This window comes from Carcharhinus amblyrhynchos, chromosome 5, assembly GCF_965287045.1.
Source record: "Carcharhinus amblyrhynchos chromosome 5, sCarAmb.v2.hapA, whole genome shotgun sequence".
NCBI lineage: Eukaryota > Metazoa > Chordata > Chondrichthyes > Carcharhiniformes > Carcharhinidae > Carcharhinus > Carcharhinus amblyrhynchos.
The window spans coordinates 87,281,204-87,301,000 of record NC_137328.1 but is presented as its reverse complement, the minus strand read 5'-3'; the positions used below and the strand labels follow the sequence as shown (position 1 = coordinate 87,301,000).

Below are 19,797 nucleotides of genomic sequence, written 5' to 3'. Positions count from 1 at the left end.
CCTTAGGGAGCTGTCAGCTTTTCAAACCCCCTGCAGAGTCACCATTGGACCTAGCACCAGACCAGCTTCCAGACTGCCCCAGATATCCCGACTATTTAAGGGACACTTTTCATGCCTTATTAATGAAATCACATTAATGCAATGTCGCTGGGGAGTGAATTCCAAATCAGCTTCCTGGCTGGTCCGCCCACCCAATGTGCCCGGTGGGCATGAAATTCAGACCATGAGGGCCAGCCTATGACACAAGGCCTTTAGCTAGCATCTCAGAAAATTAAAGAAAAGAGGAGAAAAGGGAACGTAATCCTGGCTATCATCACTATGAGTGGGCCATCCATGAGCAGCTTATCAAACTCTGGTTCCCCTGAATCTATCTCCAGTTTACTATTGTTCCAAACTTCTGCACCTTTCTATCCCTGTACTACAGACCATCACAGTTTTTTGCTTTGCCAAAATCCTGGAATAAAAAGAACTATACAGCAACTTTGCCTAATTGCCCTTCCAGTAATACATAATAATGGGGGAGGGGGGGTTGTGCGGGGGTGAAGAGAGCGGTGCTGGCCTAGTAGTATTATCGTTCAAATATTAATCCAGAAACTCAGCTAATGTTCTGGCAACCTGGGTTCAAATCCCACTGAAACAGATGGTGGAATTTGAATTCAATAAAAAATACGTGGAATTAAGAATCTACTGATGACCATGAAACCATTGTCAATTGTCAGAAAAACCCAATTGGTTCACTAATGTCCCTTCAGGAACGAAATATGCCATGCTCACCTGGTCTGGCCTACATGTGACTCCAGAGCCACAGCAATGTGATAGACTCTCCACTGTCCTCAAGCAACTAAGGATGGCCAATAAGTGCTGGCCTGCCAGTGATGCCCATGCCCCATGAATAAAAAACACACACAAAAGTTCCACCATGTCAGTTTTGGTTTGTCTAGTGCTCTTATGTACTCATGGCTGCAGAGTGGCTGATGGAAAGCTGTTGACTTCTCACAGGGGTTGGGGGTGAGGGGACCTTTAAACAGTCCTCAAACAGCCCTGGGCTTTGAAGCCCTGGCTTTGGACTGCACCACCTCGACGTAGACAGCAATTTCTTGAAAGGCTGTAACATAAACTCACCTCAGTCCCAAGTCGGCTGACTGTTTAATCTAAGATTGATCCTTCTTCTGGACTCCATAGACAGGAGAATACTAGCATGTCCACTAGCATGTCAATCCTCTAAAGAATTTGATATGTTTCAATAAGATCAGTTTTATTCTCAACTCTAGAGAATATAGGAATAATTTACTCAATCTACCTTTGTAAAATAATCCCCTCATCCCAGGAATGAGCCAATTGAACCTTTCCTTCAAGGGAAAGTGTATCCTTCCTTTGGTGAGGAAATTCAAAACTGTACACGTGCTTGCAGATGCGGCCTCATAAATATTCTGAAAACTACTTTATTTCTTATTCATTCAAGGGATATGGGCTTTGCTGGCTCGGCCAGCATTCATTGCCCATCTCTAATTGCTCTTGAGAAGTGCTGGTGAGTTGCATGTCTGAACTAATCCAGTCTATGTGGTCTATCCACAATCTATTTGGGAGGTGGGGTAAAGTTTCAGGATTTTGCCCTAACTGCAGGGAAGGAATGGTGATATATTTCTTTCTCTGGGTGCTGAGTTGCTTGGTGGTGAATTGTCAGGTGGTGGTGTTCAATTTTTCAACTCTAACCCTTTGTTATAAAGGCTAACATATAATGTACTTTCCTAACTGTTTGCTATACCTGCATGTTAATTTACTGTGATTTATGTACAAGAACACCCAGGTCTAGCTAAATACTATTCACTCCAGTCTGTTTTACCTACCAAAGAGGATAACTTCACATTTCTCCACATTACAGCACATTTCTTCGACCATATTCTTGCCCACTCACTTATACAATCTATACATGTTTGCAGCGTCTTTGTGTCCTCCTCACAGTTTACTTCCCCACAGAAAGTGGCCCAGGAGCAAAAAGTAGGAGTGATGGCCCATGCAAACATCACTCTCTTCCTTACCCATCCAACCCCCCTATTACTCAGATCGATCGCAACCTCCTGCACCTGCCCCCCCACCAATTGCCCATAGAGTGGCAGTGGACCCTGCTGTTCCCCTCCCATTCCCCACCCACCATAGATACATCTTACCTGCCCCTCACCTCCAGTTTACGATCTGGCCTCACTTACCTCCCCCCCCCCCCCCCAGCAAATCATCTGGCCTCACTCCACCCCTCCCACCCCCCACCCAAGAGAATGATCTGGCCTGACTCCCCGCCTCCCCGCCCTATCCAGAGAATGATTTGACCTCACTTCCCTCCCCACCTCCAGAGAGTGATCTGTCCTCAACGCCCCCCACCCCAACAGAGAATGATCTGGCCTCACTCCCTACCCTCCCCCCCCAACCCCAGAAGCACCTCTGACCTGCTTCCGCCCCCCCAACAACTCAGCGATCGGCCCTCTTACCCCCCAACCTGACAACAATCGGCCCTCCCTCACCCTCGCCTGCCTCCCCCCACCAGAGAATAATCTGACCCGCCTCCCCCCCCTCTCCACCATCAATCTGAGTTAGAGAGCCGTTGGAAGCTTTGAACTCGCCTCTTCAGCAGCTGGAGCACCCGATTCAGACTTTTATTCAGCATGTCCAATTCGACACAATTCTAGTTCGGTGAACGTGGTTGTAAAGGGGGAAATGCTGATAAAGTTGGGCGGGCAGTTCATTAATTCAATTTAAATGCATGCAAATCATGTCAATTGCCTCACACCCGATTTTACCACGTTTGTGCACCCAAAAACAGGTGCGACACAATGGTAAAATCGGGCCCACTGTCTGTCTCTTTGGGTGGCAGCTCAGTGTCCTACTTAATCTGCTGGAACGTAAATTGCTGGTCTGCTTTGAGATGCTACAGACCCATTTGGACACTGGTATCCATGGCCACTCAAGTGAAGCGATTTCTCCTCATCGAAGTCATAAATGATTGGCTGCTTATCTTGTGACTGTGCCCCTATGTTTTAGATTATTTGACCAGCAAAAACATTCTCTCAAGGTCTACCCCATCAAACCCGGTTGGAATTTTGCATGTTTCAGAGTTACACTTCAGCAAATAACCCTTGCTGTCCAGTAGCCACCCTGAGTTTACAGTGGTGGCTCAAATACAAGTTGAAGAAAAGAGTCTTGTAGAATGAAATGCTGTGGCCAGGATTCCTGCCATTGACTTGCCTGATTCACTGCCTGTGGATTTTGAGGGAGTGGAATCCCTTTTGGTTTTGGTATATGGTGGATTTGACAAGTGGTCTTCCCTAAGTCATGTGCATGCAGTCATAGAATCATAGAATCCCTACAGTGCAGAAGAGGCCATTCAGCCCATCGAGTCTGCACTGACTCTCTGACAGAATATCTTACAAAGGAGCCTCTTCCCCCACACATTTATCATGGCAGATCCATCTAACTTACACAATGCCGAAACATTGAATCTATTCAAGAGACGGCTCAATATATCATATGGGGCAAATGGGATCAAAGGTTATGGGGAGAAGGCAGGATTAGGCTACTGAATTGGACGATCAGTCATGATCATAACGATGGCCTCCTCCTGCTTCTATCTTTTATGTTTCTATCTAAGGGGCAATTTAACACAGCTAATGCACCTAAATTGCACATCTTTGGACCTAGTCCTCGGGAAGCTGCATGTTTGCTCCACCTGTTATACTCTGACAAGAAAGAATTGAATGTAATCAGCTGTTTTGAAATGCAGAGACTAAGTTACATTCTTTGTACAATAATGGATCGCGAACTGTAAAATGTTGCAAATACCTCCTGCTTGAACCTGGAAGGATTCGGACGCCTAGAAGTTTATTTCCATAGTTGGTTTCACAGCCACTGATGATGTGGTCCTTCTGAAATTCTGGGCTGAAGTTGATGTTGCAGCAAATAGCAGATTTCAATGAGAGTATGCTTAATGAGTTACACACATTCAACTCAAGGCTCCTCACAGATTCAGAGAGCAGAATTGTTCCCTGGGCATCAGGGATGGAGAAAACCTCATGCTGTGAGCCCTTCTCCCCTTTCCTCACCATCCTCTTCCTCTAGCAGTGTGTCCTGCTTTTAGGTTGCCCCTGTTGATCTTCCCAGTCATGCTACATTCCAAGGGGAACTGCTGCAGTCCGATCTGAGTTAAGAAATCCTTCATCCCACCTTTAATGTGAGAAATTTACACCAATTCCCTGCCAAATCTGCCTGGCTTCTGTGGATGAAGTAATTTGGTTAGATCTAATTAGCAGTGCATATTTTGAACACTTTTTTAAAAAATATAAAAGCCCTTGATGTTTATACAGAAGTCAGGAAAATTGGCAAAATGCCATGCTCTGACAAAGAATCATCCTGACTCAAAATGTTGGCTCTGTTTTCTCTCCATAGATGCTGAACAGACCAGCTGAGATTTTCCAGCATTTTCTGTTTTTGTTTATAGTGTCACGCTCGATGCCTAGCACAAAGTCCTTTCTAACATCACCTATGATGTGTGTCTATAGGTTTTGCTCTGGCCATTCTGTGTCACTTGCTGTGCTCAAGATTCTCCATGTTTGCAGCCAAGCTTCTCATGCACATGATGGTTGCCTGCCTAGGAACTCAGGTAAAAATCTCTCAGAACTATGTCAACTGAGATTTCACCAGTGTATTGCACTATGTTATGAAACGACCGTTAATCTCCACCTTATGTTGTACGCAATGTAGCGATTTCATATATCAGTTGTTTTGCACAACAGTACATGACACTTAACAAAAAAAGGTGGGTTTTCCTTTCAGATTGTCTTTGGATAACAACTCCACTACTATTTATTATCGGTGCTCATTCAGTGACAACATTGCAGTCCTAAAATAACGTGACTAATAGTGCAGGAGCAGAGCCATTACAAATTTCCATTATTTTCAGCATATTTGAAGGAATTTGACATTTAAGTGAAAGAACTTTTTAGATTCATGACAAATAAATATATATGTGGAGTGAGGTTTCATTTAGCACAGGCGCTGTCATGCTCGAAACCAGCTGTAAAGTCCTTTCCAAGATCACCTACACACTTGTCTACAGCTTTTGAATTATTTTCTCTTCTCAAGGTTCTCCTTGTTTGCAGTTGGACCTCTCGTGCACAGGGTGGGAAACATAAAGAACATTTTAAAAAGCTCAAACTAAAGCACCATCTAGGATTGTGTGAAGCATTCGCATCAAAATATGTGAATTACACAAAATGACGTTTGTGAATTTGATTTAGCAATTATTATGGAGACATAGACTGGGATTTTCTGCCCCTGTTGTTCTCGGATGAGTTTGATGAAGAGAGTGGAAAATCTCACAAGTGGCACAAACTGCATTTTATGTCGGTGGGACGTCTTGTTGCAATTGTTCCCCCCCGCCAGCCCACCCACCAGTGATGTAATAATAATCCCAATGTTCAACATCAGGATCCCAATTATAATAAAATTGCATGCCATTATACGGCCTCTGAGGCGGCACGGTTGCACAGTGATTAGCACTGCTGTCTGACAGCACCAGGGACCTAGGTCCAATTTGGCCCCAGGAGTTTGCACATTCTGCCTGTGTCTGCTTGGGTTTCCTTCTGATGCTCCGGTTTCCTCCTGCAGTCCAAAGATATGCAGGTTAGGTTGATTTGCCATGCTAAATTGCCCCTTGGTGTCAGGGGAATTAGCAGGGTAAATATGTGGGGTTATGGGAATAGGGCCTGGGTGGGATTATTGTTGGTGCAAACAGGATGGGCCAAATGGCCTCCTTTTGCACTGTAGGGATTCTATGATTCTCTATGCTTGACCACTCCCCGCACACCCAGCCCCCGTTACATAAGCCATTCGCTTTGGGGGAAGCAATGGTATTATCACTGGGCTAGTATTCCAGAAACACAGAGCTCGGGACTTGGATTCAAAGAACAAAGAAAAATACAGCACAGAAACAGGCCCTTCAGCCCTCCAAGCCTATGCTAATCATGATGTCTTAACTAAACTGAAAAAGAAAACCTACTCGACCTGTATCCCTCTGTTCCCTCCCTATTCAAGTACAAATCCAGATGTTTCTTATATGTTGCTAATGTGCCTGCTTCCACTACCTCCTCTGGCAGCACAGTCTAGGCACCCTCCATTCGCTGTGTGAAAAACTTCCTCTGCACATCTCCCTTAAAATTTCCCCCTCTCACTTTGAACCAGTTCCCGCTTGTAATTGGCACTTCCACCCTAGGAATAAGCCTCTGACTATCCACCGTAAGTATGCTCCTCAAATTTGTAGACCTCTATCAGGTCTCCCCTCAGCCTCTGTCTTTCCAGTGAAAACAATCCAAGTTTATCCAACTTCTCCTCGTTGTCAACATCTTTGAGACCAGGCAACGTCCTGGTGAACCTTCTTCGCACTCTCTCCAAAGCTTCCTTGTTCTTCTAGTGGTGTGGTGACCAGAATTGCATGCGATACTCCAAATGCGGCCTAACCAAGGTTTTATGTAACTGCAACTTGATTTCCCAACTCCTGTACTCAATGCTCCAGCTGATCAATGGCCACCTGTGTTGTCACTTCCAGAGAACTGTGGACCTGCATGTCCAGATCCTCTATGTTAATGTTCCTAAGAGTTCTGCCATTTGCAGTATAATTCACACCTAAATTTGATACTCCAAAATGCATCATCTCGCACTTGTCCAGAGTAAACTCCATATGCCATTTCAGTTCCATGACAGATAGTAAAATTTGAATTCAGTAAAAATCTGGAGCTCACTGTCATTTAGAAAAGGAAATATTTTTTACCATCCTTACCTGGTTTGGCCTACATGTGACTCCAGACCCATAGCAATGTGATTGACCCATAACTGTCCCTTGAAATGGCCTTGCCAGGCTGCTCAGTTTAAGGGCAATTAGGAGTGTTGGGGGGTGGGGGGAAATGCTGGCATAGTCCACACCCCATGAAAGAATGAATTTGAAACAGATAGAATTGTGCTTTGAGTTTTAGACTGATTCAGTAAACAACAACAACTTGTATTTATTTAGTAGAATTAATGTAACAAAACATTCCAGTGCATTTGAGGGGCACATTCTTATGCAAAATTACACACCATGCCACATGAAGTGATAATAAGCTTAGAGAGGTAGGTTTTAAAGGGTATCTTAAAAAGAAAGCTGGAGTAACCAGAAATAGAAGCATTAGGAGGGAATTAGAGAGTTTCGAGTTTAGGCAATTGAAGGCACGGCCACTAATAGTAGAGCAATTAAAAATGAGGATATTGAAGGGAGGAGCATAGATATCTTGGAGCATTGTGGAGCTGAATGAAATTTCAAAAATATGGAAAAACAAGCCAAGGAGGGATTTAAAAATGGAGTTGGGAATTTGAAAACTGAGTTGTTACTTGACTGGGAGCCATAATAGATCAGCAAGCACAGAGGTGGTGAATGAATGGGACTTGATGGGAGTAAGAAAAGGTTGGCAGAATTTTGGACGACCTTGAGTTTGTGGAAGGTGGAATGTGGGACGTTGGCCAAGCATGCATTGGAATAATTAAGTATAGACTTTAAGAAGTGCAGTCCAGCTTTAAGTAGGTCAGATTAATAGAAAAAAACACAAAATGATGGAAAATCTCAGCAGCCCTGACAGATGTGTGGAGAGAGAATAGAGCCAACGTTTCGTGTCTGGATGACCCATCGTCAGAACTCCTCCAGGTTAATTTGATTTGGTTTTAGCTATGCACAAGTTTGCCTGTAAAGTAAAGTAAAGTTTACTTATTAGTCACAGGTAAGGCTTACATTAACACTGCAATGAAGTTATTATGAAATTCCCTTAGTTGCCACACTCTGGCACCCGTTTAGGTCAATGTACCTAACCAGCACGTCTTTCAGACTGTGGGAAGAAACCAGAAGAGACCTAAGCAGACAGGAGAATGTACAAACTCCACACAGACAGCTGGGAATTGAACCTGGGTCCCTGGTGCTATGAGGTAGCAGTGCTAACCATTATGCCACCGTGCCTGCTGAGGTAAAACACCATTCACCAGTGGGTTTAGCACTATGCTGCACACAACAATTGTCAAAAGGAACAGGCAGTGGGAGGTTTGCACTGATGTTTGTGCACCTCACTATTGGAAATTTGGGCCTAAAAGGGAAGAAGTTTTGCTATAATTTGTATAAAAAACACCTGAAACAATGCACAGTTTGGTTGCTGACCTAAAGGAAGGATATCCTTACATTGGAGGGAATGGAACAAAGGTTAAATTAGGCTTAATCCTAGGATGAGTGGATTGTCCTATGAGGAATGATTGAGCAGCATCGGCCGATATTCCCTAAGTTGTAGAAGAATCTGACCTGAACTCATTGAAACCTAGAAAATTCTTAAGAGGCTTAACAGGCTAGATGTTGGGAGAACTTATCCCCTGGCTGGAGAGCCTGGAACTAGGAGTCACAATCCCAAAATAAGGAGTCAATCTTTGAGGACTGAGATGAGGAGAAACTTCCTCACTCATAGGCTTGTGACCCCTTGGAGTTCTCTACTCCAGCAAACTGGGAATCTCAGTCGTTGAGTGTCTTCCAGTGAGAGATAGAGAGATTTTTGGATACTAAGGGAAGTAAGGAATATAGGGATAGTGTGGGAAAGTGTGGCTGAGGTAGAAGATCAGTCATAATCTTGTTGAATGACAGTGCAGATATGGAAAAAGATTCATGAGAATTTGTCAAGTAATGAGGAATTTCAATTATTATATCCATAAATTGGAGAAACTGGGGTTGTTTCCCTTGGAGAAGAGAAGATTAAGTCAGGATTTAATAGAGGCGTTTGAAGTCATGAGGGGCCCAGAATATGGGGAAATACTCTTCCCGATTTTGGAAGGATCAAAAACTGGAGGCACCAATTTAAAGTCATTGGCGAAAAAAACAATGGTGACATGAGGAAAGGGACTTTTTATTCAGTGACTCATTAGGATGTGGAATGCAGGTTCGATCATGGTTTTCAAAATAGTGTTGGATAATTATCTGAAGAGAAAAAAATTGCAGCCTATGCAGAAGAGTTTTGGGGGTGGCGCTGGGGATGGGGGGGGGGGGGTCAGCGGAAGCATTTGAAGAGCGCAGTAGACTTATTGAATTGCTCTCGCAGTGCTGGCAAGACACAATGGGCCAAATAGCCTCTGTCTGAGCTGTAAACATCTTATGATCCTATGTGGAAACTTAAAAAGTTATTTATATTAAAAATATTTAACTTCCTTTGGGAGTACAAAGGCTTCTTATTTCATCATGTGCAGGCGACAGTAATTGGTTTGATTTCGGCAGTTTCTTACTCTTTCATCCAAGTCTTCTGTGACATCATATTTATTTTTACAACCATTTGAAAGAATTTGACATTAACCATTCTGCTGGATTTAATCGGTTAATGCTGCGGCATTGGGGTTTGAAGGAATGGAAATAACTGCATTCACCACTAGATAGGCAGAATATGACAAGGTTCACTGCAAGAAAGAAGTTGTTTTCATTCGATCAGTGCAAATGATATTGGCACCAGTATAATGCGGTCTGGATACTGCCAAACACACAGTGTTAACTCGTGTGCTTGAATGTTATCTTATAGTGGATTTGAGAGCAATTTAGAGATCATAGAATTATAGAATCCCTGCAGTACAGAAGGAGGCCATTCGGGCCATTGGGCCTGCACTGACAACAATCCCACCCAGGCCCTATCCACACAATCCCACGTATTTACCCCACAACTACCTCCAACCTATGCATCCAAGAACACTAAGGGGCAACTTAGCATGGCTAATCAACTTAACTCGCACATCTTTGGATTGTGGGAGGAAACCAGAGCACCCGGAGAAAATCCACTCAGACATAAGAAGAATATGCAAACTCCACACAGACAGTGACCCAAGCCAGGAATCAAACCCAGGTTCCAGGACCTGTGGGGCAGCAGTGCTAGCCACCATGCCACCCTAAAGTTAAAGTTTATTTATTAGTCACAAATAAGGCTTACATTAACACTACAATGAAGTTACTGTGGAAGTCCCCTAGTTGCCACACTCTGGTGCCTGTTTGGGTCAATGCGCATAACCAGTGCGTCTTTTATAATGTGGGAGGAAACCAGAGCAGCTGAAAGGAACCCACACAGACATGGAAAGAATGTGCAGAGACAGTGACTCAAGCTGGGAATCAAACCCAGGTCCCTGACACTGTGACGTAGTAGTGCTAACCACTGTGCTACCATACCACCCATGGGAAACGCCTTTTTCATCTTAGTTCCTCATATAATCCTTACAGTGCAGAAGGAGGTCATAGAGCCCATCAAGCCTGCATCGACCACAATCTCACCCAGGTCCTATCCTTGTAATGCTACATATTTACCCTGCTAATCCCCTGACACTAAGGGGCAATTTAGCATGGCCAATGTACATGATAGACAAAGGAACTAAAGGTTATGGGGAGAAAGCAGGAAAGTGGAACTGATCCACTTCAGATCAGCCATGATCTTATTGAATGGCGGGGTAGGCTCAAAGGGCTAGATGGCCTACTCCTGCTCCTATTTCTTATGTTTTTATATCCTGGTCATCTTTGGAGAGTGGGAGGAAACCCATGCAGACACAGGAAGAGTGTGCAAACTCCACACAGACAGTGACCCAAGCTGGGAATCGAACCCGGGTCTCTGGTGCTGTGAGGCAGCAGTGCTAACCACTATGCCACCATGCTGCCTCAAAGCTGCTGGTAATTAAATATAAGTCAGACTTCCCATTTTTCCAATTTTTAAATAATCTCCGCTGTTTGTTCCAAATTTTTCTTAATGGAAAGAAAGACTTGAATTTATATAGCACCTTTCACTACCACTTGGCATATCAAAACCCTTTGCGGTCAATGAAATGCTTTTGAATTGTAGTTATAATGTTGGAAATGCAGCAGCAAACGTGTAGGAAGGTCTCACAAACAGTAATGTGATAATGACCAGATAATCTGTTTCTGTAATGTTAATAGAATCATAGAAGATAGGAGTAGGAGGAGGCCACTTGGGCCTTCACACCTGCTCCGCAATTCATCACGATCATGACTGATTGCTCAGCTCAATAGCCTAATCCTGCTTTCTCCCCATAACCCTGGATCCTGTTCACCCCGAGTGCTGTACCTAGCCACCTCTTGAATACATTCAAAGTTTGGCATCAACTACTTCTGTGGGAATGAATTCCACTGGCTCACCACTCTTTGGGTCAAGAAATATCTCCTCATCTCCGTTCTAAATGGTCTACCCTGAATCCTCAGACTGTGACCCCTGGTCCTAGACACCTCCACCATTGGGAACAGCCTTCATGCATCTACCCTGTCTAGTCCTGTTACAATTTATAAGTCTCTATTAGATCCTCCCTCATTTGTCTGAACTCCAGCAAAAACAATCCTAATCCAAATCTCTTTTCATTCATCAGTCCCACCATCCCTGGAATCAGCATAGTAAACCTTCACTGCACTCCCTCGAGAGCAAGAACATTCTTCCTCAGAAAAGGAGACCAAACTGCATACAATACTCTAGGTGTGGTCTCACCAAGGCCCTGTATCATTGCAACAAGTCCCTGCTCCTGTACTTGAAACCTCTCGCAAGGAAGACCAACATACACATTTGCCTTCTTTACCACCTGCTGTACCTGCGTGCTCCCCTTCAGTGATTGGTGTGCAAGGGCACCCAGATTCTGCAGCATACTCCCCTCTCCCAATTTACAGTCATTCAGGTAGCAACCTGCCTTCTTGTTTTTGCTTCCGTGGTACATAAGGTTTTAAGCGTTTGATAAGGTTCACCATGGTATGCTTCTGCAGAAAATGCAGATGTATGGGATTGGGGGTGATCTAGGGAATTGGATCAGGAATTGGCTAGTGGATAGGAGACAGAGGGTGGTGGTTGATGGTAAATATTCATCATGGAGTTCGGTTTCGAGTGGTGTGCCTCAGGGATCTGTTTTGGGGCCACTGCTGTTTGTAATTTTTATTAATGATCTGGATGAGGGTATAGTTGGGTGGATTAGTAAGTTTGCTGATGACACCAAAGTCGGAGGTGTGGTAGATAGTGATGAAGGGTGTCATAGTTTGCAGGAAGACTTAGACAGGTTGCAGAGCTGGGCCGAGAGGTGGCGGATGGAGTTTAATGCGGAGAAGTGTGAGGTAATTCACTTTGGTAGGAATAACAGATGTGTCAAGTATAGGGCTAACGGGAGGACTTTGAATAGTGTGGATGAGCAGAGGGATCTAGGTGTATGTGTACATAGATCCCTGAAAGTTGGGAGTCAAGTAGATAAGGTTGTTAAGAAGGCATACGGTGTCTTGGCGTTTATTGGTAGGGGGATTGAATTTAGGAGTCGCAGCGTCATGTTGCAACTGTACACAACTCTGGTGCGACCGCACTTGGAGTACTGTGTGCAGTTCTGGTCCCCACATTACAGGAAGGATGTGGAGGCTTTGGAGAGGGTGCAGAGGAGGTTTACCAGGATGTTGCCTGGTATGGAGGGGAGGTCCTATGAGGAGAGGCTGAGGGATTTGGGGTTGTTTTCGCTGGAAAGAAGGCGGCTAAGAGGGGATCTTATTGAAACATATAAGATGATTAGAGGTTTAGATAGGGTGGATAGTAATAGCCTTTTTCCTCTGATGGAGAAATCTAGCACGAGGGGGCATGGCTTTAAATTAAGGGGTGGTAGTTATAGGACGGATGTCAGGGGTAGGTTCTTTACCCAGAGGGTGGTGAGGGATTGGAATGCCCTGCCTGCTGCAGTTGTAAATGCGCCTAGTTTGGGGGCGTTTAAGAGATCCGTGGATAGGTTTATGGACGAGAAGGGATTGGTTTAGGTTAGTGGGTCATTGTTTTGTAACTGGTCGGCGCAACATCGTGGGCCGAAGGGCCTGTTCTGCGCTGTAATGTTCTATGTCCTATGTTCTATAACCTCACATTTATCCAGCTTATACTGCATCTACTACTGATTTGCCCACTCATCCAACCTGTCCAGGTCATGCTGAACGATTTCTTTATCCTTGTCACAGTTCACCCTCCCACCCAACTAATCAATGATGAATATTGACCAGGACACCAGGGATAACTCCCCTGCTATTTGGAATAGTGCCAGGAGATCTATTACGTCCACCTGAGAAGAGAGATAGAGCTTTGGTTTTGTTGTAGGGTGTTGTAGGATGTTGGATATGATTTAGTAGGTCTTTGATGAAGTCTTCATAGTCTTTATTAATTATAAGATCTATGTATATATAAGTTCAAGCTAGAAATTGTTTCCATGCTTGCTTCTGCATGGCCAACACTAGACTAACCTATAGCTGCAAGTAATGCATTCTGTTGCCCCTCTGTTTTTGCAGTACTGTACTCAGTCCCACATTAACCCTATATATGCAAGACCCTTATACTACACCTTTCCCCAAGTGGGCAGCACAGTGGTACAATGGTTAGCACTGCTGCCTCACCATGAGATGGACCCAGGTTGGATTCCAGCTTTGGATGACTGTCTGCATTTGCACATTCTCCACATGTCAGTGTGGATTTCCTCCAGGTGCTCCAGTTTCTTCCCACAGTCCAAAGATATGCAGGTTAGGTAAATTGCCCCTTACTCTTCCAAGATGTAGGAGGATTAGTAGGGTAAATATGTGGGGTTATGGAGATAGGGTGGAATACTCTTGGAGAGTCAGTGCAGACTCAGTGGGCCAAATGGCTTCCTTGTGCACTGTCGGGGTTTTATGATTTATCCAATGTATTTCAAGGTATCTAGCTTGCCCTATGTACGTAGATTGTTTGCACTACTCCATCTCCCCCCTTCAATCTCCAAGTTTGTAGGTTCAGGCAGTCTGGAGGCCTTACCCCTTCCATATCTTTTTCACGCTACTGTTAGATGAGTAGTAGGCTCTGTCATTGCTGGTAAACTCTATTGGTTTGGACACTGTTCAGGTATCTATTCACCTGCTCTACAGCCTTCATGGATCTGTGAATAAGCACCCCAAGATCCATTTATTCCTCTGGGTTTCCTAGTGTCCTGCCATTCATTAAATACACCCTCATCTTGTTATTTGTTACAAAGTGCATCACCTCACATTTATCAAGGTTAAATACCGCCTGCCACTGCTCTGCCCATCTGATCAACCCGTCCATATCTTCCTGTAACCTACGACCTTCTTCTTCACTATTATCCGCCCTCTAATCTTGTTGTCATCTGAAAACTTACTTATCATTCCCTCCATATTTTCATGTATATCATTTATATGTATCACAAACAATAAAGGACCCAGCATTAAACCTTGTGGTGTGCCAGTAGTCACCAGCCTTCAGTCACTCGAACAGCTTCTACCACTATGCTTTGTGTCCTATTACTTTGCCAGCTTTGGATCCATTTTGCCAAATTTCCCTGAATTCTACGTGCTTCAACCTTCTCAAACAGTTCCCCATGTGGGACTCAAAAGGCTGTACTTAAATACACAAAAAACTCATTAACTGCACTTCCCTCATCCACACACTTGATCACTTTTTCAAAATATTCTAATTCTCTCCTTCAGAATTTTCTCCAATAGTTTCCCTAGTACTGATGTGAGACTCATAGGTTTGTAAGATCCTGGTTCTTCCACATTTCTTGAAAAGTGGAAGTGTTAGCCACCCTCCAGTCCTCTGGCACTCCCCCCATGCTCACAGACGAATTAAAACTTTGCACCAGAGCTTCTGCAATTTCCTGCCTCACCTCCCACGGTACAAAGAACAACACAGCACGGGAAACAGGCCCTTCGCCCGCGCCGCCGTCTTAACAATGTATTTTTCCTCTTCCACCCTTGACCCATGTCTATGCTTATGGTACCCCCACTGGAAACCAGATTAAGGGGAGAATAACTTAGGGACAATTTGTTACACCAGTCAGCCTAAGAGCACATCTTTGGGGTGTGGGAGGAAATCGGAGCGCCCGGAGGAAATCCACGCAACCACAGGGAGAATGCGCAAACTCCCACAGACACTGGCCCAAATCCATGTATCTGCACAGCTAGCAGTGACAGTCACTGAGCTGTTGTGGTGCCCATCTGCTGGTCCAGTTTTAAGCACACACAAACGACGTGAAGTACTAGGCCACTCTCGAAACATCCAAGAGTAGCCCACGCATGATCCACCATGTGCGTGCCCCTCGTTAGACAACAAGGTGGACCAACACACCTGCGGAGTAAAAAAGAGAAAAACATTAACATATGTAACAGTTGATTTCCAGGAACGTCCCGAGGCTCTGATCCTTATTTAAAACACTCCCCTTTAACCCTCCATCCCTGTTTCGCTCATGTGTCTATCTAAGTAAACTCTAAACAAGTCCAGCGTGCCTGCCTCCACCACCTTACTTGTAGTCTGGAATGCAATTCAACTGGGCCTGCAGATCAGTCAGTTTTTAAGGCAGTCAAAGATTCCAATACCTTCTCACTTGCTACGTCAAACTGCTCAAGGTCCACTCAGTCCCTTTCCCTGAATCTGCAGATAGCTTTGTCTTTGCCGATGGTTCCTATGCTGAAGGGACGGCTACCATGTCCTTATTTATTGCCCCTGCCCCCTTCCCTCTTGATGCTCCGGGGCTCCGTCCTTCCTGAAAATGCATTTGTTCCTTCTTGCCACAGAGACATTTGTGTCAGATTGCTAGCTGCTACCTTTCTTGTGCTCAGCTGGTTATCCAATTGTCCTTAGCTGCCTTGGCTTCTGTTCTTCGGCTTGTTTGATGCCAGGAGGATAACCACTCCCTGCATGCCCCATACTAACTGCGCAATCTCCCTGCCACCTGCTCAACAACAAGGTACCTTTATCTCCATTTCCAAGATGATGGAAAGGAGGACATGATTAGACAATTCAGGAGGTAATGGTATATGGGCAGAAAGGGAAGTTACTGTTACAGATGTTCTGGCTATTATAAGCTAAGCAAGATGATGTGAGAGCCGTTCCAACCAGAATAAAATGTGGTAAGAGGACGATGAAGTCGACAGCATCACTGGCTGAGAGAGTTCACAGAGAGATAATTCATCATATGGATTTCCATTTGTGTTTTTGGTTGAAGCCCATTTATTTCTCTGTTGAGGCAGAAAGCTAATTGGAGGAGAGTGAAGACAGAATGCAAACAGTAGCTGTGTATACAGATGGAAAGTCAATTTGGGAAACTATGTTGAGGAAGGTGATTAGCATCAAAGAGACTAGCTGTGGTGGAGCTGAGTGAGATCTGGTAAGGATCAAAATAACTGAGGGTGGGTGGTGAGCCTAAATAGAGGGAAGGAGACAAGAGGCAAGAGTATTCAGTGTTTTTAGGTGGCGTGGTGGCAGAGTGGCTACCACTGCTGCCTCACAGCACCCGAGTTTGATTCCCAGCTGGGTCACGGTCTGGGTGGCGTCTGCACGTTCTCCCCGTGTCTGTAGGGGTTTCTTCCAGGTGCTCTGGTTTCCTCCCACAATCGACAGATGTGCAGGTTAGGTGGATTGGCTGTGCTAAATTGCCTCTTAGTGACAGGGGGACTAGCTAGAGTAAATGCATGGGGTTATGAGGAAAGGGCCTAGGTGGGATTGTGGTCGTTGCAGACTCAATGGGCCAAATGACCACCTTCTGCACTGTAGGATTCTATGTTTGGAAGTGCATTGGGCATGGGATACCCTAAACATTCGTTTGGCACTTAGTAATTGGACGGTATTCCGACCAATCTCTTCACCTATCCATGGAAAGTTTTGCGAGGCCCCAAATCGCACAAGCAGCTGCAAACACAACTTGCACATATTGGAAAACCGAGGTCAATGCACCTGTGACTCTGGTAAGTGCTTGCTGTATGCAAGGCAGCGCCAATGAAAACAGCATTACAATATCAACCTTTCTAAATGCAAGTCTGTTTTGTTTTGCTGAAAGGGATGATTTGGGACTGGGTGAAAGGGACAACTAGAAATCATGATAACAGACAAACAGGACTTGATTAAGCCCAAAATTCCTGAAAAAATAGTAAAAAGAAAAACAGCAAGTGCTGAAAATCGAATTAAAAATAGAATATGCTGAAAAACCACAGCAAGAAAATAATGAGATGAACTTTTCATTGTACACATTTAATCAGAAATGATAGATTAACTTATCTTTGTAGGTGCTGATAGCCTGTCTCTTTTCCAATCCTTATGTTCCAATCTTTATTTCGTTCAATCTTTAGTTTTGTTTTACACTAAATTTGTGAGAATAATTTGAGACCATTTTTTAGATGTAAATTTGTTTGTCACCTGCAGGTGGCAGCACAATACAGTGTATGATTGCTAGAGCCATTTTAACATTGTTGACAACACTGGTCAAAGTATTCTGGAGCTGTGTATCATGGAGGAAGCTTGTGTTCAGATATGCTAAAAATTTCACTGACATATTATATTACAATAGTGCAAATTGAACATTGGACTGTAAATAATCTCCACAGTTTGGATGCTTTGTTAATTAGCAGTTGGTTCGAATGTCAAAAGCTATGGTTCACATAGATCTGGAACCATTCTGCTGTTGCACCTGGGTATATTGAATTGCTTGGTCACAGCCCACAGAAGAATGCTGGGCAGGTACTGTTAATGTGAGCTTCCCATCTGATTGTCCTAAAGCTAACCAATACACAGTGGACAATTACAGAAAAATTTCCTCCATCATTATCAGAACAGTGACAAGGTCACGCATCCAGACCTAAGTATGAGTCTCCAACCCAAATTCTTAATGGAATTAGGCACATCAATGGCACACCATGCCCACCCACACCCTCTATCATTATCCCCACCCCCATCCACCAGCACTCACTTTGGTACACTTTCTGACCAGTGTTAAATGTGTTAAAAACCAATTAATCCCTGTATTAAACTTTCAAGGTGAACCTACATAGCAGGTGTGCACAAAATGTATTTTCTTATAGACTTAGTGCTGTGCAGTTAGCGAGGTATAATGGGTAATAGATTTAAAGGAAGTTTGCTGTTGATATTAACCGATGGACTGAACTTAACCCAGACACAGTTTCTGCACCAATCAAGCCTCTTCTAAGATTTGTATATGGACCTGATTTTCTTCCCCACCACAGCACAAGCCTGTTTAGTTTAGTTTAGCTTAGTTATTAGTGTCACAAGTAGGCTTACATTAACACTGCAATGAAATTACTGTGAAAGGCCCCTAGCCACCACACTCCAGCGCCTGTTCAGGTACACTGAGGGAGAATTAAGCACGGCCAATGCACTTCCCACTACCTCCACCACTTCTCCGCCCCTGTTCATCTCAGCCTAATTCATATTAACACAAAAGAATGACCACAAAAGTCCAAAGAACTTTGACTTCTAGGAAGATAAGTAAGTGCTGCTGCTACCTACAACTTTACAGATCCTCCATCGGAAAACTGTGCAGTCGCTCCTATCTGATTTCTATGTGTGGCTGCCAGGTATTCACCCACTCAGCATTATCCCTGGGAAATGAATCTGCCTGCTCTTCCCGTTTTCTTGAACTTCATCAAGCAGGGTGTCTCTTCAAGGGCCGCCTCTCAACCACAAATATTAAAGTGACCTCACACAGGGTCAGAGATGAGGACAAGGTGTGGTTACAGTGACGGATAGAAATCCCACCCTGCTACAGTTCTGTCTTTTTAAAATGATTCATAGAATTTCAACCGGATGACTTATCACTGATGAAAAACAGGATTACGTCACATAACCTGATCGAACCTAGGAAAGTCCCTGGAGATTTATGAGTTTTTCCTGAAAGTAGATCATGTTTATTCAGTCACCTCCCAAGTTTCAATTTAATCATTACCGATAACATTCATAAGTCGGGTCAGAACCTGATTTTTAAAGGATTGTTAAGTCAAGATTAACCTTGGTGACAGATTTTATTCTGTTATTTTCAGTTTTCCCTCCTTACCTCCTGAAGTGCTGACTTTTCTGAGGTACAGTTCCAAAAATGTCAAAACATCTCTTGTACCTTGCCCAAATGGATAGAGAAAGGTGATGGATTTTGACAGAAGGATGGGGAGAGGCAGTGTAAACAATTATTTAAAAAAACATGCAGGATCAGAGAGGCTGGGTGGGTGTGCATCAATCTTTGGCGATGGCGGGACATGTTGAGAGATTATTTAGCGTATGATATCTTGGGCTTCATAGTCAGAGTTATTATTCAGTATAAAAGCAGGGAACTTAGATAAAACTCAGGAAAGATCCCAACCAGAGTACTGTATCCAGTTCTGATCAACACTCTTTAGGAAAGATGTGAAGGTCCTTGAGATTTACTAGAATAGTTCCAGGTTTGGGGCATTTTAGTTACAAGATTAGCTTGCAAAGGCTGGCCTTGGAGCAAAGGAGACACTAATGAATAAAATTAAATTTAAGTAAAGGTACTTCCTTAAATAACAGTGCAAAATAAGTTGTGCTGAAAACTTGAGGAAACTATTAGAATGGAGGCCTGTGCATTAAAGAGTTAATCAGGTGGAAACAAGTGAAAACTGGGGATTATGTATGGGGTGAGGGGTTGTGAGGACTACCAGGCCCTTTTTTTTTCTCTCCTGAAGGTGCTGACTTTCATTATAACTGGGGCTGAGACCCACAGCAAAGAAGACTGAGAGAGATTTGATAGAGATGTTCAAGGTTACAGCAGGCTTAGATAAGGTAGACAAGGAAAAACTCTTCCTATTGGCTGATTGTATCAGGATTTAAGATTCTAAGCAAGAGATATGGGGGGGGCGGCGGGGGTGTGGAGAATGTAACGAAGAACTCGCTGGCTGCAAGGATGGTGGGTGCTAAAGCAATCAATGTTTGG

The 19,797-nt window shown here is 44.0% G+C and overlaps 1 protein-coding gene across 6 annotated transcripts in view; it reads left to right on the top strand.

Annotated features, from left to right (window-relative positions):
• The window catches only part of adgrv1 (adhesion G protein-coupled receptor V1), a 524,573-nt gene that overhangs the window by 339,651 nt on the left and 165,125 nt on the right, over positions 1-19,797 (top strand). For all 6 annotated transcript variants that reach the window (XR_013886686.1, XM_080189140.1, XM_080189139.1 and 3 more), the window contains one exon: positions 4,548-4,648. Coding sequence is in view for 5 of the 6 variants with exons in the window: in XM_080189140.1 (XP_080045266.1) it covers positions 4,548-4,648 (101 nt within the window). In the remaining variant the exon portion in view is untranslated. The remainder of the gene's footprint in view (positions 1-4,547; positions 4,649-19,797) is intronic.